We start from the raw sequence: 16,830 nt of genomic DNA, 5'->3' as shown, positions 1-16,830 counted from the left end.
AGCTGATGAGGCGAACGGCGTTCTGTAACCAAGCCCAGTGCCCGTACCCCAGACCCCCTGCGTCCAGCTGGGTTCACTTCCCCCTCGCGCTCCTCGATGTCTTCTCCGTTTCCCTCGCTCGGTTATGGTCCATTATGACGGAGAGTCTTCTCATTACGTAGGCAAGCGTGCTGCTATAAACAAAACAACAGGATTGCTGAGGAATGGGCATTTCTTTAATTTTACAGCCCACTGGCTCGTGTGTGCGTGTGTGTTTGTGTGTGTCAGCATGTCGGGGGTGTCTTCGATTTCCCAACACTTGATGTGCCCACAATGAGGAGTCTTCAAAATCCCTCTGTGTGACCATCCCCTCCCATGAATACACACACACACACACACACACACACACACACACACACACACACACACACACACACACACACACACACACACACACACACACACACACACACACACACACACACACACACACACACAGGTAGGCTCACCACGACACACAGCCCTGTGGTCCATCAAACACACTGCTTATTTGCCTTTGCTGTAATTGTATGTGTGTGAGGGTGTGTGTGTGTGTGTGTGTGTGTGTGTGTGTGTGAGAGTGTGTGTATGGCTGTGTGTGCATCTATCACATCCCCGTTGATGAGAATATAAAGATGGTAATTAAAGTGGATCCCATTGGCTAAGCAAGAGCATCCATCTCCTGTCTTCACTCCATCGCCAAAGTTTAAATGAGAAACCCTCGCCTGGCTGTCTCCAGCGCTGCGTCCTTAACGGATGAGGTCAAGGGAAGGGGTGTGAATGGCAGAGATAGACGCCGGCTGGCGCACAATTCAAATAAAAAAGCCATGTGTGGTGCGACGGCCAGAATTCACTGATAGCGGCAATGGTTTAGTGAGTGGGATAGTTTCCTCCCCTGATGAAATGTTCTCTCTCTCTCGTTCCCTGTCTCTGTCTCTCTTGTTCCCTCTCTCTCTCTCTCTCTCTCTCTCTCTCTCTCTCTCTCTCTCTCTCTCTCTCTCTCTCTCTCTCTCTTGTTCCCTGTCTCTCTCTCTCTCTCTCTCTCTCTCTCTCTCTCTCTCTCTCTCTCTCTCTCTCTCTCTCTCTCTCTCTCTCTCTCTCTCTCTCTCCCCCTCCCCCTCCCCCCCCCGTTTGTAGGGAACACACAGAAACATATAGAGACATGGACCCTCTAGAGACGTGACATTGTCCTCTAAATTACACCAATAATGAGATTACAGTGCTTGGCTCTGGAGAGAGGTGTGCAGCGGGGGTTGGGGTGGGGGGGGGGGGGGGGGGGTGGTGGTGGTGGTGGTGGTGGTGGTTACACCGTCCCTGGGAGGAGGTGATAGCGGCAGGACCAGGGGGGTGGGGGGGGGGGGGGGGGATGGAGAGGCAGTTTGAGATAAGGATCAGCGCTACGGATATGCAGTGCGGCGCGGTGAGTAATTGTTCTGTCCTCGGTAACATTAGCTGTCACGATAATGGAATATTCACCAGATTGATCTCCGCCCGCGGCCGCCGGGGCCCTTGTACAGTCGGGACGGCGCCCCCACTTGACACCGCTGCCAAGTGGACTGTCGTACACCCGCCGCCGGACCCAAACCCCAACCTCCACCCATACCAACCCCAACCGAACCCCAACCTCCACCCATACCAACCCCAACCGAACCCCAACCCCCAAACTCCACCCCACCCGTTCCACGCTCACTCAACCCGGGCCTCCGTTCAACGCACACCTTGGGCTCCCAAAGCAAAAAGAGTGGGGGGTGCTGTGTGTGTGTGTGTGTGTGTGTGTGTGTGTGTGTGTGTGTGTGTGTGTGTGTGTGTGTGTGTGTGTGTGTGTGTGTGTGTGTGTGTGTGTGTGTGTGTGTAAATTATGTGTGTGTGTGTGTGTGTGTGTGTAAATTATGTGTGTGTGTGTGCAGTAACAGTGAAATGGGAAATAGAAATCGTCTGAACGGTTCCCGTACAGCGCCTGGTGTTGAACGATACTTTCTACTACTGGAGCGAGATGGATGCCCTGCTTTGCGTTTCAGTGATTAGTGGACTAGGGACACTGTATGCCCTCTGGGTTTCCACTGTATCTCTGCGTCCCTGGTGTTGCCTTTGACTCCCTGGCGCTGACTACTGAGTTCTTCAAGACGTGCAGCACAGACGAGCGATGTGGAAGCCTTTTCACTTTTCACTAAGCTCACAATATAGCTCATTTACAAGTGAAGACGAGCACAGCTCACAGATACAACATTTGCGTTGTATTGGTGTTGAATATAATTTGATGTGATAAATTATTTCGCACACCATTGCTTTACATTTTGCAAACATTGTGTCTTCCTCACATCCCCAAAAGAATCTCCACACTCTGGAGCACAATTACTGAAGTGCTTGTAGTAAGTAAAATAATTAAAGTACTTGTACTAGTAACGCCTACATTAATGTCGCATGTGTGTAGTTGAGAACGGCGTACAAAGCGGCTGTATTTTAAACAGATGGGCCGCTGGCTGATTGTATAATTAAAAAATTGTCCTGCTCAGCCCATCAACAGTGCGTCCCTTTGTATGATGTTGTAACACAGTGTTGACTGGTGATCCAAGGTGGTGTCGTGTGTTGTAATGCAGTGTTGCATAGTGTTACAAGGTGGGGTAACCTGATGTTACTACGTGGGACTTGTGACGTGTAATAGAGTGTTATGCAATTCTCTCAGGGCCAATCAGCTTGAAGACAAGATCACGCTAATCAAAGGACGTATAGAGGACATCAGCCTACCTGTGGAGAAGGTCGACATCATCATCTCCGAATGGATGGTCAGTACACACAGACACACACATGCACAAGCACGCACGCACACACACATTGGTTCATTCAATGAAAGATTTTGATTATTAAAATCGACGGCATATTTTTAATCGCCCTGATTCATTCATTTGGGGCAGCCCTCAATAATCCCCAGCTCAGTTCCCTTTAGTACCCTAATACTTTTAAAGAGTTCTGGCTTTAATTATACTTGCCCACTTTTGGCTTTAATCATTCAGCCATAATGAAAGGAGAAAAATGGAAATATGACATAACATAGATTAAGAATATTTATCGTTTTCTTTGCATCGTATCCTTTTTTAATCCTTCGGCTGTGCTTCATAAAGTTCGAACGCAAGTCATAAACAACACGAATTAGTTTAATCCAAAGTCCCCTATCGATCTCCCAACACTCCCACGAGTCACCTACGAGCAGCCAATGAGCTGCCGGCGTCCAAGGTATCTCCGCGTCCGTCCAGCGCATGTTTAAAACATGGCCTTGCCAGGGCCCGCGCTCGCCACCGGCTCCTCTGAATGCCTAACCAGGAGGAGCCGTCTCCCCGCGGCCCGATGCTCGTTCATCAGGCAGATCTGCTCCGGCGATAAGGCCTCCGACAGCCGCGGTCCGACACACCGCTCCACTCATCTCTAATGCATGAGGGGGGGGGGGGGGGGGGGGGCTGTATCTGCCCCCCGCCCGTCCTTATCCAGCCCTGGGCGCCCAGGGTCGTGGGCAAGGGTCAGCACGCACGGAGCCCCCGGTCGGTTGCCATGGGAAATTGAAAGCGGGTCGGCGGCGCGGCGGCGGAAGCGGTGAAAGATAGGGGCCGTAATCTCCGATGACACCGGCTCACGGCGCGCTAATAAATCCCAGGATCGGCCCGTCACTTCTCATCACCGCGGCGACGCCGGACGTCTCCCAGGGCCCCCTCGGGTTTAAGGGCTGTCCTCCGCGCTGCCTGAGTGAAATGGGAGTGGGGGGAATGCCTGCCATTACGACAAGGCAGTTTTGTCTTATGGTGAATGGCTTGAGGAACTATTAACCTTTTTCTGACTTTGACGCAGTGATTGTCTTGATTTATATATTTCAGCGTTTTTTTTTTAGAACCAATCTGTGTCTTCCATACTGGGACATGTTTGTGTTTTTTGCCGAGAGGCTGACGCTGTAAACGGATTGTAGGTTTCACTGCACCGTTTGCCTGCTGTCTGTTACATGGTTGTGTTGCTCTAACTGGAGGCCTCTAGGTCAGGTCCTCTGTAGCACAGGTTGTACTAACTGGGTCGTCCGTTCGATCCAGAGCATTAGGGAATCCACAGAGGAACAGAATGACGTGAATAGATCTCTTCTGTTTTGAGATATCTTGTTATTGCCGAAAACGAAATGCTGGGCATCCCTCCATGATTTTTTTTAATATTTTGAGATTTTACAGTACGCTTGGTAAACCGTTTGAAGGGTGTTAGATGATCGGAAATGTACATCAAAACAAATCGAGAGAGGATCACATTCACGCAACAAACCAAGCAAACATGGTGTCGATTCATCTTTCATCATGGACGATTTGATGAAAGAAAAGATTCCCTGGCCTGGAAACTATACTGGATGGCAGCTTGTCGATAAAAAGGGATCAGGGTTTTCAATGAGCTATAGGCTCTCCTCAGAATTCGTTCGGAAACTAATGCAAGATAAATGATCAAACGGTCTGGACTTTTGTGGGGAACTGCACATACACCCCCTCAGAGACATCCAACGACTACAAAATAATCTGGCCCTTACTTTCACCAACACTGTCTGACAAACCTGATTATCGCCTCAGCGTTGGAAGTCACTACAACAGAGAGAATTTCTTAACTAAAGTTGGGAATCCCATGATATTTCTTTGCACAATTGATCTGCAACGGGGCTGGAGAGGGGAGCGGCGACAGAGTAATACATCACACGCGCGTCCAGCTGTCGGAGGCGTCCGAGCAGACAGAGAGACAATGGTTACAGAGATAGCTGATGGATGGACCGGCTCACTCTCGCTCTGTGTTGCTTTGGCTGTGGCAGTGTTTTGAGAGACTGCTTCAAGCTGTGCCACTGTCATTCCATAACTCACCACATTGATCTCTGTTCTCCATTAGCCATCGGAAAACATATATATATATATATATATATATATATATACGGCCAGCTCAGATAAGCAAGGGAGTTGGAGGGGGCAGTGAGGGCGTCTGTGGATGGGGGGGGGGGGTCCCGGTAAATAAAGATTTACTCTGGGATCAATCTCCGGTGATGGACCTTCTGTCTTGGTGCTGTTGAGCCGGAGATAACCGGTACAGCACGGGTCAACGGCCACTGAGGAAGTTGCGCTCCGGGCCGGCTAACTTTGTTGAATGGTAAATGGACTGCATTTATACTGCGCGTTTCGAACTAGTGCCCACTCAAAGCGCTTTACAATACAATAACGTTCACCCATCCCTGCACACATTCACCCACCGACGGCGGTGTCAACCATGCAAGGCGACAGCCGGCTCATCAGGAGCAGTCAGGGTGAGGTCTCTTGCTCAGGGACACCTCCACACTCCGGGGAGCCGGGGATCGAACTAGCAACCTTCCGGTTACCAACCAAACCCGCTCCTCTACCTCCTGAGCGACTTGCCCCCCGTGTTGCTTGGTTTGCTTTGCTCTGTCAATGGCTGATCATCGATGGAGTAGTTCGTTAAAGGGACGTATCTGCAACTTGGGAAGATGGCATGTAAACTTGCGGGAGACGCTCCATATGGTTTCATTCCATGAGGAGGTTTCCTCGACGTGTGTTGTGCAACCGACTCCCAGCAAAGGGACAGAATACTCTGCTACATTTTAACATTTTTAGAATAAATAAATATTTTTAGGTTGGTAGGGAAGCTTCTCAGATCACTCTTGATGGCAGGTACCTCCCTGCTAGATGTGAGGCTGGACGTTGTCCTATTAGGATTCCTGGTGTCAGACCATCAGTGAAATGGGGTGTTTTAGACTCACCTGCCTTTCAGGGGGCCACAGTGGTGTCCATAAAACTCAACTGCAGCGATGTGTGCGTAGGGAGAAGTGGAACTCCGACAACAGCAGCCTCCCATGTCTAACCCAGCCAGAGGATGGGCAGTCATCAGTCATGCTGTCCTCCCATCTGACTGCCTGTCAATCACGCACGCACGCACGCCGGCACACACACACACACACACACACACACACACACACACACACACACACACACACACACACACACACACACACACACACACACACACACACACACACACACACACACACACACACACACACACACACACACACACGGAAAGAGACCGAAGAGACACACACACACCGAAGAGATATCAACAAACACACACACACACCCTCATGCAGAGTGACGGCATCACAGGTGTGCCCGTGTGCTAATGAGGATTTATCGGCTGCGTCTGATACCCCAACTCGCGCAGGAGGCGCCCCGGTTGCTGCCGCCCCGTGTAGCAGAACTTTCCACTGCGCTGTTTACTTCTCCGTAGCTCACGGTCGTGTGATTGATGAGCCGTCCGTATCGTACGCCTTCAGTGGTTCACCTCGGCCTCAGCCTGTGCTTCTATCATCGCTGACCTCTGTCAACAGTCGCTCAGTGGGTGTCATTTGTCTGTGACACGCACGCGTGGGTGGTGGGGTAGATCAAATTAGCATACATCCTGGTAGCCATCGAATGCTAAAGCAAAAAGCCCGGTTGAATGTCCATTAGTGTATCCATATGTCAGGTCAAAACGCATAATGCTTAGGTTGCTAATCAAAATATATTAATAAATCATTGAAGCCCATGTTACATTTTGTGTGTGTGGGTATATTTGTATCATAATGAAGCAGGAGCAGTATCACGTATGCATAGTTTTATGTACTGGCTTTAGCCAATCGAAAATGACAATAGTCAAGCGATCTTAACTTAGGAATTTCCTAAACATTATAAAAAAAGTGTAATGCCTGATCATCCCCGACACATACAGACCTATAAGTGTGACTTATTTCGTCCCACGGTCATGAGTTGTTGAGTGCTAGTCCCAGCTAATGCTTTAATGAGCTCCTCCATGCCCCTCTGTATATGGCTTTGTACACCTTGTGTCTGATCTGTTTATGCAAATGCCTGCAATCCCGACCCTAGAACACAATAGAACGGGCTCGCGCTCGCCTTTTGGTGTGCAGCGGAGCACAGAGAGACTCTCTCACCACACACTGCTGTTACCCTGCGCACACACACACACACACACACAGAAACCCACAGAGAAACAGACACACACAGCGGGCGGCCATGCAGGCAGGCACGCACGCACTCGCACACCCCTCTGATTTCCCCACGGTGCCCCTGGGACCGCGCTGATGATGTTCTGCAGTAATTGAGGAAAACGTGCGCGGACTACACAAGGCGGAGAGAGGAGAGCAGCGCGTTTTGTTTGAGGAACACCCATGATAAACTGCTAATGCAGAGATCCCGCGTAACAGAAACACTTCCAACCGGTCTCGGTGAATGTGCTTATGGGCTGAGTCCTTTATATTATGTGGGCTGTAAAACTCCACAAGATGTTTGTTGTACGTATTTCTGTCTCTCTCTGCTAGAGTGTTTTGGGGCCTCGCTCAGGGGAATGTGTTTTTTATGCTAATTCTTCTAATGTGTATAAGCCGCTACAGCCCATTTTCATTAGGTTCTCATTAGTCTGAAACGGCCGTTGACTACTACACTGACGAGCACAGCCGACACCAGTCAGGGGAGTCTTGAAGTACACTACAAGTTAACCAAGGCCTTTAGCTAATGCTCGAACTGACTCAGAGAGAGGTGGGAAGATATGAAGGTCAACCTCCGAGCGCATCGTCTCGATGTGTGACTTCGCTTATACTGTAAGAACCTAAACGCGTTTTACTTCAGATTCAATTTGGTCCATGGATTTGATTCACTTTACAGATGTAATGTCCATGAAATAAAGAGATTTCTACCAATTGATTAGAGCTTTTTAATGCCTATTTTAAAGTGGGGTTTAAATTGTTTTCAGGGAATGACTGTTGATGCAGAGTTGCGTTGATGTCTCACGCTCCCGTGCTGGGAGTCATGTAAGAACCAGCCAGATCCATTCTCTAAATCGTATGGCTGGTGTAGTGTTGTTCTAACTGTTGTGCCTAAAAGGGTCTCAGTAGAACGTTACCCGGCCTTTGAACAGTCCAAGACTTGGCCTGAACTAAACCCTGTCTGAACCAATTGAAACCAATTTAACCCTTGAAATGTTTACCGAAACCTTACTGTCATTTCAAACTCTAACCCTAACCACCAACAAGTTAATACCTTGAACAGATTTTCAAACATGATCAGTCGATCTTCCATCTTCCATTGGGCCTTCTGGGGTTTCCCATGCAGTTCTGCACGCTGCTCTAGGTCTTCTGGTCCCAGGGAACCAGTGGAACCAGTATGGCACTGGAACCATTACCATACCACCGTTCAACGACTGTTAAAAATATGGAAGGACTTTATCGTTACTTAAAAACGATTCATTTTTTGTTTAAGCTAATATATATGGCATGTTATCATGTTGTACTAAAGCTGAATAACCTCTGCATTATGAGATGTTTAGCTTTGTTTGCGGTCTCCTGCTTTGCCGTGCTAATGTAACGCGCTGCAGTGTAATAAATCCGCCATGTGGTTCAGAGCAGCGCTGTGTCGCGTCATCTCCCATCCGTCACGCACTCCCCACGCCGCTGATGCAGATGTGCCTCTCCATCTTTGTAATTAACAATTTGGAAGGTATGCGTTAGGGCTTTGGAACAAACAACGGGTGGGGAGGTATATAGAAGACGGTAGGGGCGGCCATCGTGCTGTCCTGCGACATCACGGGAAATAAAACAAGTCGTGACTCCGCTTCCAGGCATCTCTCACTCACACTCTCCCACTTCTACCGTGAACTCTCTCTCTCTCTCTCTCTCTCTCTCTCTCTCTCTCTCTCTCTCTCTCTCTCTCTCTCTCTCCTCTCTCTCTCTCTCTCTCTCTCTCTCTCTTCCCCCCCCCCCCCCCCCCCCCCCCCACATATATATCCTCTTTCCTTCAAGTGAGGCAGTGTCCCGTGAAATTGGGCTCTAAATTACGAGGCCAGGGTACGGCGTGTGCCGGCTTTAAAAAACGACCTGGGCCCGCGCGTAAGGACACCGGGGGGACCAACGCAGTCACCCCGCCGCCGCCCCGCCATGGCAGCGCGACTGCCGGCATACACGGAGAAATCGATCAGGCCCCGCTACGGGAGCTTGCCCCGGCTCCGCCCTCTTCATCACGTTGGGCCCGGCGCCATCGCGGCCTCATGCCCGCCGCCGGGGAGAGCGCGGCCGCCGTCAATCAGCCGCCGGGTCGGGTTTTGACGGACACTGAGCTCCTCCGGGCGCTCTTCCTCTTGAGGTGTCCTTGAGCGGCGAGGGGGCTTATCGTGGCAGATTACAGGCCAGGAGGAACCCGATCTTATCGCTCTTATCTCCGTCCCCGCCGAGGTTTCCCTCGACTTTGCCCAAATTGTGGTACCGTACTTTCCCCGCGGCTCTCAGGAGTTCGCCCGTCTTCAAAGCACAAACACGGGTTTAAAGTGAAACTGCAGCGACAGCACCCCCTCTGGTCCAACATGGGTTACTGCGTTTACAGTTTGGCACTTTTTGTTCCGATTGATTGCCAGATGTTTTGTTGATAGCCATGTAATGTTTCTGTCCCACGGTTTAAAGCAAGTGCATGTTCGGCCATTTTAGATATCCTTACTCCTCCCCTTTCAAAATAACTAAGTAAACGACTCCTGGGTGTCATGGATACAGTGAAAGAAGGCATACCATTGGTGTGCTGCTCGCTCCTCCTCAACGTGGTTCCATATTTCTCAACACTGCTCACTATAAATGGGATATGGGCCAGCAAAGAGGGGAGGAGCCAGTGGGATGTGGGCTATTCTACCAGGGAGAAAACAGTTGGCCGCCTGCAAGGCTCAATAAATAGCCATTCGTCAGCAGTAGCTGTCACTCAGGGTGAAGCCGGCGAGATGTGGTCCAAAACTCAATTTCAGCATTAATGGAATAACACAATGGCTAATGTGCTGTGCACCGGCGTGGAACAGGTCAACCCAGGGTCAAGTCCTCGGTTTCTGGGACGCTAGCTAAGCGAGGAACGCACAGGAACGCTTCTCCATTAACGACCCGTTCCAATGTAGCGCTCTATGCTTTCGATGTAACGTCCAGAGTGAATCGACCTCTCTCACAGCGGCCAGATGCTACTTTAAAAAATGTGATTGTTCTGCGGGCAATGGACGTGTTCTCTCCGAATACTAGATGTGGCGATGTTTGTTTAATCCCCACCTCCCCGCCCTCCTTCTCTCTCTCCAGGGTTACTTCCTGCTGTTTGAGTCCATGCTGGACTCTGTCCTGTACGCCAGAGATCTCTATTTGGCTGATGGAGGATCAGGTAGGGCACTGCCGGTGGCGAAGCACCCTCCCTCCCGTTCCCTCTCATCCTCTCACTTATTCCCAAACTGTGGAACAACTATAAATGTATTAATCCTAAGGGGATGTCCACAAAGTGCATTCATTCTAAGGTTATGTCTGCAAAATGTGTTCATCCCATGGGTACGTCAACAAAATATGCTTACATGCAAAGTCAATGCAAAGACACCAATTGACCCACATTCCTCGCCCAGCGGCGCAAATGGCGCTGTGGGAACGAGGTTAACGAAACCGAATTAGTGTGATTTTACACATGCGAACAACACAAATGTTGCCTCATTCACACGTTTGCTCAAATTTAATTATTGACCTTTTGTTCAAATTTCGCCCCGGTCATTCAGACGTGGCTGCTGAAACTCACTGAGCTGTGTGCACCTCTGGAGGGTGTTATGAAACCAGACACCACGGCTTTTGGTGTGAACTCTGCTTAAGGGGATGTCCACAAAATGTATTTTTATCCTAAGGGTATGGCCCAAAAAATGTATTCATCCTGAGGGAATGGCCTTAAAAATAGATTGAGTGTTGGTCCACAACCAATCCTGTCCCTAACTGCTTGCTCACTCGCAGACTCGTATAATCTAAAAGTGATTCATCCAAAGAACAGGGGTGAGATTCTTAGGTCAGGTATCCATGCAGTATCTTGAATTACCGGGCTAATGCACGTTAATAAAGTGACAGGAGGTATTATGTGATGTATGTGGGTTATCAAACCATCATGATTCACTTAAACGTGGCACTGAAAATCAATGCTTTCTTCTATTTGATCATCATAGCCACATTAATATTCATCGTAACTCTGAGTAGGTGTAGTATGTGTCCAGAATAGATAATGAGATAAGAGAATAGAGTAGTAATATGAGAGTACTCGTATTCCGAGTCTATTCAAATTCTCTTCATAAAGTTAGGGTTCTCACTATAGAGGTTTCTCACTAAAGTGTGTGTGCGAGTGTGTGTGTGTGTGTGTGTGTGCGTCTGCATGCATGCGTGTGTGTGTGAGTGTGTGCGTCTGCATGCATGCGTGTGTGTGTGTGTGCGCGCGCGTGTGTGTGTGCGCGCCTATCCTCAGCTAGTCCCTGTCAGAAACCTTCTCCAATGCCAAAAGTGCTCTGACAAAGGAGCCGTTCTACCACACTGCCTTTAGTGGCTCCTAGGGACATCCCAGAGAGGTCACACACACACACACACATAGTCACACAGTCACACAGTCACACAGTCACACACACACACACACACACACACACACACACACACACACACACACACACACACACACACACACACACACACTCCCAGTCACACACACACTCCCAGTCTCACACACACACACACACACACACACACACACACACACACACACACACACACTCCCAGTCTCACACACACTCCCAGTCTCACACACACACACACACTCCCAGTCTCACACACACACACACACGCACACGCACACGCACACACACGTGCACGCTCGCACAGTCACACACACAGTCACACACACACACATACACTCCCTCTGACACACACAGTCACAGTCCTAGTCCCACAGCCAGTCACTCACCCTGGCGGGATTGACAGTGGCAGGACAGACGGCGCGGGGAGCGTGTGATTGGCCGGCCGGGTGGCAGCGCGACCCCAGCGACCCCGGTAACAGAACGATACGGGTTCACAGAATCCCGTATGGCTCCTCGTCACGAGCCCTTAACCCCCCCCGGCCCCCGCGGCGGTGGCTGCAGGACCCCCCCCCCAGTGAAGGGTCCGTGGTTCAACTCCCAGCACTGAAGCAGCTGAATTTTACTTTCATCATTTGTACAAATGACGTAAATAATCCGGCTGGAAGCCGCTTTGTTAAGTCTGGTGTGAACATGCACTGTGTACATGTAGTCCAGGGAGAGGAAATCTGTTCCCCCTCTGTTCAACACCCCCCCCCCCCCCCCCCCACCACCAATGGGAGGACCAGGGAGGGTGCAAGCTGAGGGGGAGGGGGGGACGGGGGGGGGTGATGAACGAGCCGAGCGCAGCGAATCGAGAAGGACGCAGATGTCAAAGCCATGAATCTGGGGACGCACGGCCGTACATAACCCCCCCCCCCCCCCCCCCCCCCCCCCTCGCACCCTCAGTTCCTCTTAACTACCAGCCCATTCCGTCTCCGTCTTTTCACTCTGGGTCGACAGCATTAGAACGTAAACACCATTTTTTTTCTTCTGCTTCTGCGATTGATCTCTCTCTGTTTCTCTCTCTCTGTTTCTCTCTCTCTCTCACTCTGTTTCTCTCTCTCTCTCACTCTGTTTCTTTCTCTCTCTCTCTGTCCCTCTCCCTCTCTCTCTCCCTCTCTCTCTCCCTCCCTCTCTCTGTCTCTCTCTCTCTCTCTCTCTCTCTCTCTCTCTCTCCCTCTCTCTGTCTCTCTCTCTCTCTCTCTCTCTCTCTCTCTCTCCTCTCTCTCTCCCTCTCCCTCTCTCTCTCCCTCCCTCTCTCTGTCTCTCTCTCTCTCTCCCTCCCTCTCTCTCTCTCTCTCTCCCCTCTCTCTCTCTCTCTCTCTCTCTCTCTCTCTCTCTCTCTCTCTCTCTCTCTCTCTCTCTCTCTCTATCTATCTATTTTTGTCCATTCAGCACAACTGTCTCACTCTCTCTCTCCTCTGCTCATTCCCGGTCCCTCAGACGTACTCACTTGCTTCACTAATCAGAGGACAATGAGGGGCATTCCTTTTAATTGTGTGTGTCTGTGTGTGTGTGTGTGTGTGTGTGTGTGTGTGGCCATCAGTTACCGTGACACCTGCAGGGTCACAGGAACACCTCAGCCGGTAATAAGAGGCCATGAGCTGCCAATCACGAGCTGTCGCCGCACCCTCACACTCTTCACTGTCTGTCGGCTTGGATTAGATTATGTTCGGCAAGGCCTCTGACTTTAAACGCACCGCAAACGGAGGAACACTTCAGTGGCGGTGCACTAGGTGTATTTATCCTTCATTAAATGGTAAATGGACTGCATTTTATAAAGAGCTTTTCTAACCAGTGGCCACTCAAAGAGCTTTACAATATTGCCTAACATTCACCCATTCATGCACACATTCACACACCGACGGCGGTGTCGACCACGCAAGGCGACAGCCAGCTGGTCAGGAGCAGTCAGGGTGAGGTTTCTTTCTCAGGGACACCTCGACACTTAGCTAGGAGGAGCCGGGTATCGAACTAGCAACCTTCCGTTTACCAGCCACCACACTCCTAAGGGTATAAGAAAGGGCTTTGGCAGGGAAGGGTGACACTCCTTATCGCATTGTTTGGACTGGGCACTCACAAACCTCTCAAACGACAAGCCTTAATGCTGCAGTGCTGGCACTGTTGTGAACGCTCTGAGAAATACACTGTGCAAAAATAAAGGGAGAGCAAGCTTATTTGAGGCCATATGCTGGACCTCATATTTGGGGTGAAAGCAAGTTAGAATAGTCCAGTATATTGGAGTGTATATTCTGACTCGGCCAGATGCAGGAAACATCTTGCACGCTGCACCTAAACCCAAACCACTGACGCATCGCAGCTCAGCCTCAGATCACAGCTTCAGCATTAATAAAAGCAGCATCGCTAAAGCAGCGCCATGTTGAAGTTTGTAGAAAGCATACGCAGCCATCTTGCCAATGGTTGTATTCAAGTCTCGATTAGGTATGTATTTCTAAATCACGACACTTTTCAAGTTAAAAATGTATATGAATTGGATTGGGCAACGTTTGGACGTCTTGCTCAGGGACACCTCGACACTCAGACAGGCGCAGCCGGGGAATGAAAGAAGCAACCTCCCGGTTAAACGTTAACACGCTCTACCTACTGAGCTAAGCTGACCCAGGGTACGCCAGCTGTTGTGTGTGGAGCTTCATCTGGGCTGCGGCTCACAGCCGAAACACTCATTATTTTACTAATATGTTTGAATTTGAGCATTAATGGTTCACTTACACGATAAAAAATTGAATAATCTGCGGCTAGCAAAATATCTGTTGACCCAATGCGTCGATGGTCATAACCGTAACACTGAGGAAACAAGGGCAGGAAGTGGTCATCAATTTGAAAAACCCCTTCCCTATGGGTGTGCATGTGTCATCCATTTGTATTTCAACTCCACGCACCTCGACATCGGCTAACGGCTTCAATTTCGGAGCCATCAGATTCATTGATATTAAATAGGGTACCGTGGTAGCTGCCTTCCTCTTCTTCGTGTTGTTGATGTAAGAACACCCTATCAGTGTGGCAGGATTAATGGATCGATTCGAAAGCATCTCTGCCTAATGCTACCTATCATTCCTGATTACAGGTTGGACGTCGTGCCTCCAAATACATTCCGAGGCGTTCTGGAGACAAAAAATGCTTTTCTCACTTTTTGTTATTGCTTTCTTTGCCTTTCTGTTTGTTCTTGACCTCGTTGTTCGTCGACAGTTTGACATAAAGGTCCCACAGGGTGTTTGTAGTAAACACTTATAACAATCGCTTACAAACAAAATGTAGGTGTCAATTTTAATAGCTTTCTTTGGATGGCACTTTTGGATCAATCTAATATTGTACGTACATGTATGTGTGTGGATAGAGAGATTTGAGCAAAAAGTAAACACCTTGATGCTATTATTTTGGTAAAAAAGGTTTTGACCATCATCATCCCTCTCGTTTAGTTTACCCAGACCTGTGTAACATCAGCCTGGCCGCGATCGGAGATGCACAGAAGCACCAGGACCACATTGCATTCTGGGACGACGTCTACGGCTTCAACATGGCGTGCATGAAGAAGGCTGCGCTGCCCGAGGCTGGGGTGGAGACCGTGGACCCCGCCACGCTCATCTCTGAGCCCACAGTCATACAGGTAGCCTGTCTGTCTGACTCTCTCTCTCTCTGTCTGACTCTCTATACGCTCTATTCTCTTCTCTCTCTCTCTCTCTCTCTCTCTACCTCTATCTCTCTATCTCTCTCTATCTCTCTCTCCTCTCTCTATCCTCTCTCTATCTTCAGCTGATATATGCCTCCTCTCTCTCTCTCTCTCTCTCTCTCTGTCTGTCTGACTCTGCCCCTTTCCCTCTGTCTGACTCTGCCCCTCTCTCTCTCTCTCTCTCTCTCTCTCCCTCTCTCCCTCTCTCTCTGACTCTGTCCCTCTCTGACTCTGTCCCTCTCCCTCTCTCTCTCTCTGACACCGTCCCTCTCTCTCTGTCTCTCGGTTTCGGGGAGCGTTGGGTTGCAGGCCCTGATGGAGAGAGAGAGTGTGTGGGTAGGGGTGCCAGTGATGTAGAGCTGTGTTTGACCTGTCTAGTCCTTGCCTAAGTTCTTCTTAAGGAGACTTCATTACTCTCAGCCTCCTGCTGGAGGTTTTACAGCCAGTGTGAAGATGTATTAAAGCACAAGGGGATACAACTGAACAAACACACATACAGGCCTTTCTAACTGTTGTGGTGTCTCTCACTTGCACACACACACCCGCACACACGCGCACCCACAAACTCTCGCTCTCTTACACACCTGCACGCAGACGATAACACACATACACTGAATGTTTCTCTCACACAGAAATGCATAATACCCAAACATTAAAAAAGACAAATTAATTCTATCTCTCTCTTCTATGTCTTTCGTATGTGCATGCACACACACACACACACACACACACAAACACACACACACACACACACACACACACACACCACACACACACACACACACACACACACAACACACACACACACACACAAACTTAAAAAGTAATCACATGGCAGAGAGTGCTGCTCTCGGTATTGTATTTAGTCTCGTGGACCGTCCTGCGTGTCTTTTCTGCCTGGCCCGTTCCCTAAGTGGAGCGTTCTCCGCCCACGTCTGGGGTGTGATGGATGGGAGGCACGCCTTCTATATAATGGAATTTGAATTCCCCACGTAATCGATAGTTTTTCTCCCCTCCAGTGAAAAATAGACAGCTCCTCGTGCCCAAATTACACGAGTCCTCATCTATCGCCCTCCCTTTGATACGATCGACTAGCGTTCCATTACCGCTGGCTGCCACGGCGTTAAATTGTGAGCCCTGCCACGAAACTGCGAATTCCCTTAAAACCCTTTGCATGTTTCCCTCCCCGCTGCCTTCTGGAGGTTCGGCCCGTCGAAGTGATCAGGAGCTCGCTGCCTTGCAGGACAATGAACCCACTTGCGATTCAATTTCCAAGTGCTGGTTTTAACCGGGCAGATCTGGGTTGGAGTGGTGTGGTTCTCGTGGGTTCAGTGAGCAGTGCTGCGTTCAATCAACCTGCTTTAACACATCCAAACCCCTGTCCCGTCCTTTCATCGTCTGATGTGCAATATAAAGGTTTCCCACTAAATACATGCTCGCAGACGTCCTTGCTATTAAACTGCTTGAACTGAGACTTGGCGATGCAATCAGACTTTATAGATAGGTTGGAGGTGTGATTCAAATGCAAAATCCGTGCACCGGCATTAGTCAGGGAAAGCTTTTTGCGAGGACTCTGATTTGTGTGCAATGAATTAAGTCCTTATTTCTTCTCCACCCCAACAGACTATTGATTGTAACCG

General features: G+C 49.6%; 1 protein-coding gene across 1 annotated transcript in view; it reads left to right on the top strand.

Annotated features, from left to right (window-relative positions):
• Positions 1-16,830, top strand: part of prmt3 (protein arginine methyltransferase 3) — a 39,973-nt gene that overhangs the window by 9,496 nt on the left and 13,647 nt on the right. Inside the window, exons 10-13 of the mRNA XM_056607936.1 lie at positions 2,702-2,801; positions 10,178-10,256; positions 14,940-15,127; positions 16,814-16,830. The exon at positions 16,814-16,830 is cut by the window's right edge and continues 70 nt beyond it. Of these exons, the coding sequence (XP_056463911.1) occupies positions 2,702-2,801; positions 10,178-10,256; positions 14,940-15,127; positions 16,814-16,830 (384 nt within the window). The remainder of the gene's footprint in view (positions 1-2,701; positions 2,802-10,177; positions 10,257-14,939; positions 15,128-16,813) is intronic.

The sequence above is a fragment of the Gadus chalcogrammus genome, chromosome 14 (assembly GCF_026213295.1).
Source record: "Gadus chalcogrammus isolate NIFS_2021 chromosome 14, NIFS_Gcha_1.0, whole genome shotgun sequence".
NCBI classification, from domain to species: Eukaryota; Metazoa; Chordata; class Actinopteri; order Gadiformes; family Gadidae; genus Gadus; species Gadus chalcogrammus.
This window is presented reverse-complemented; position numbering and strand designations above follow the sequence as displayed.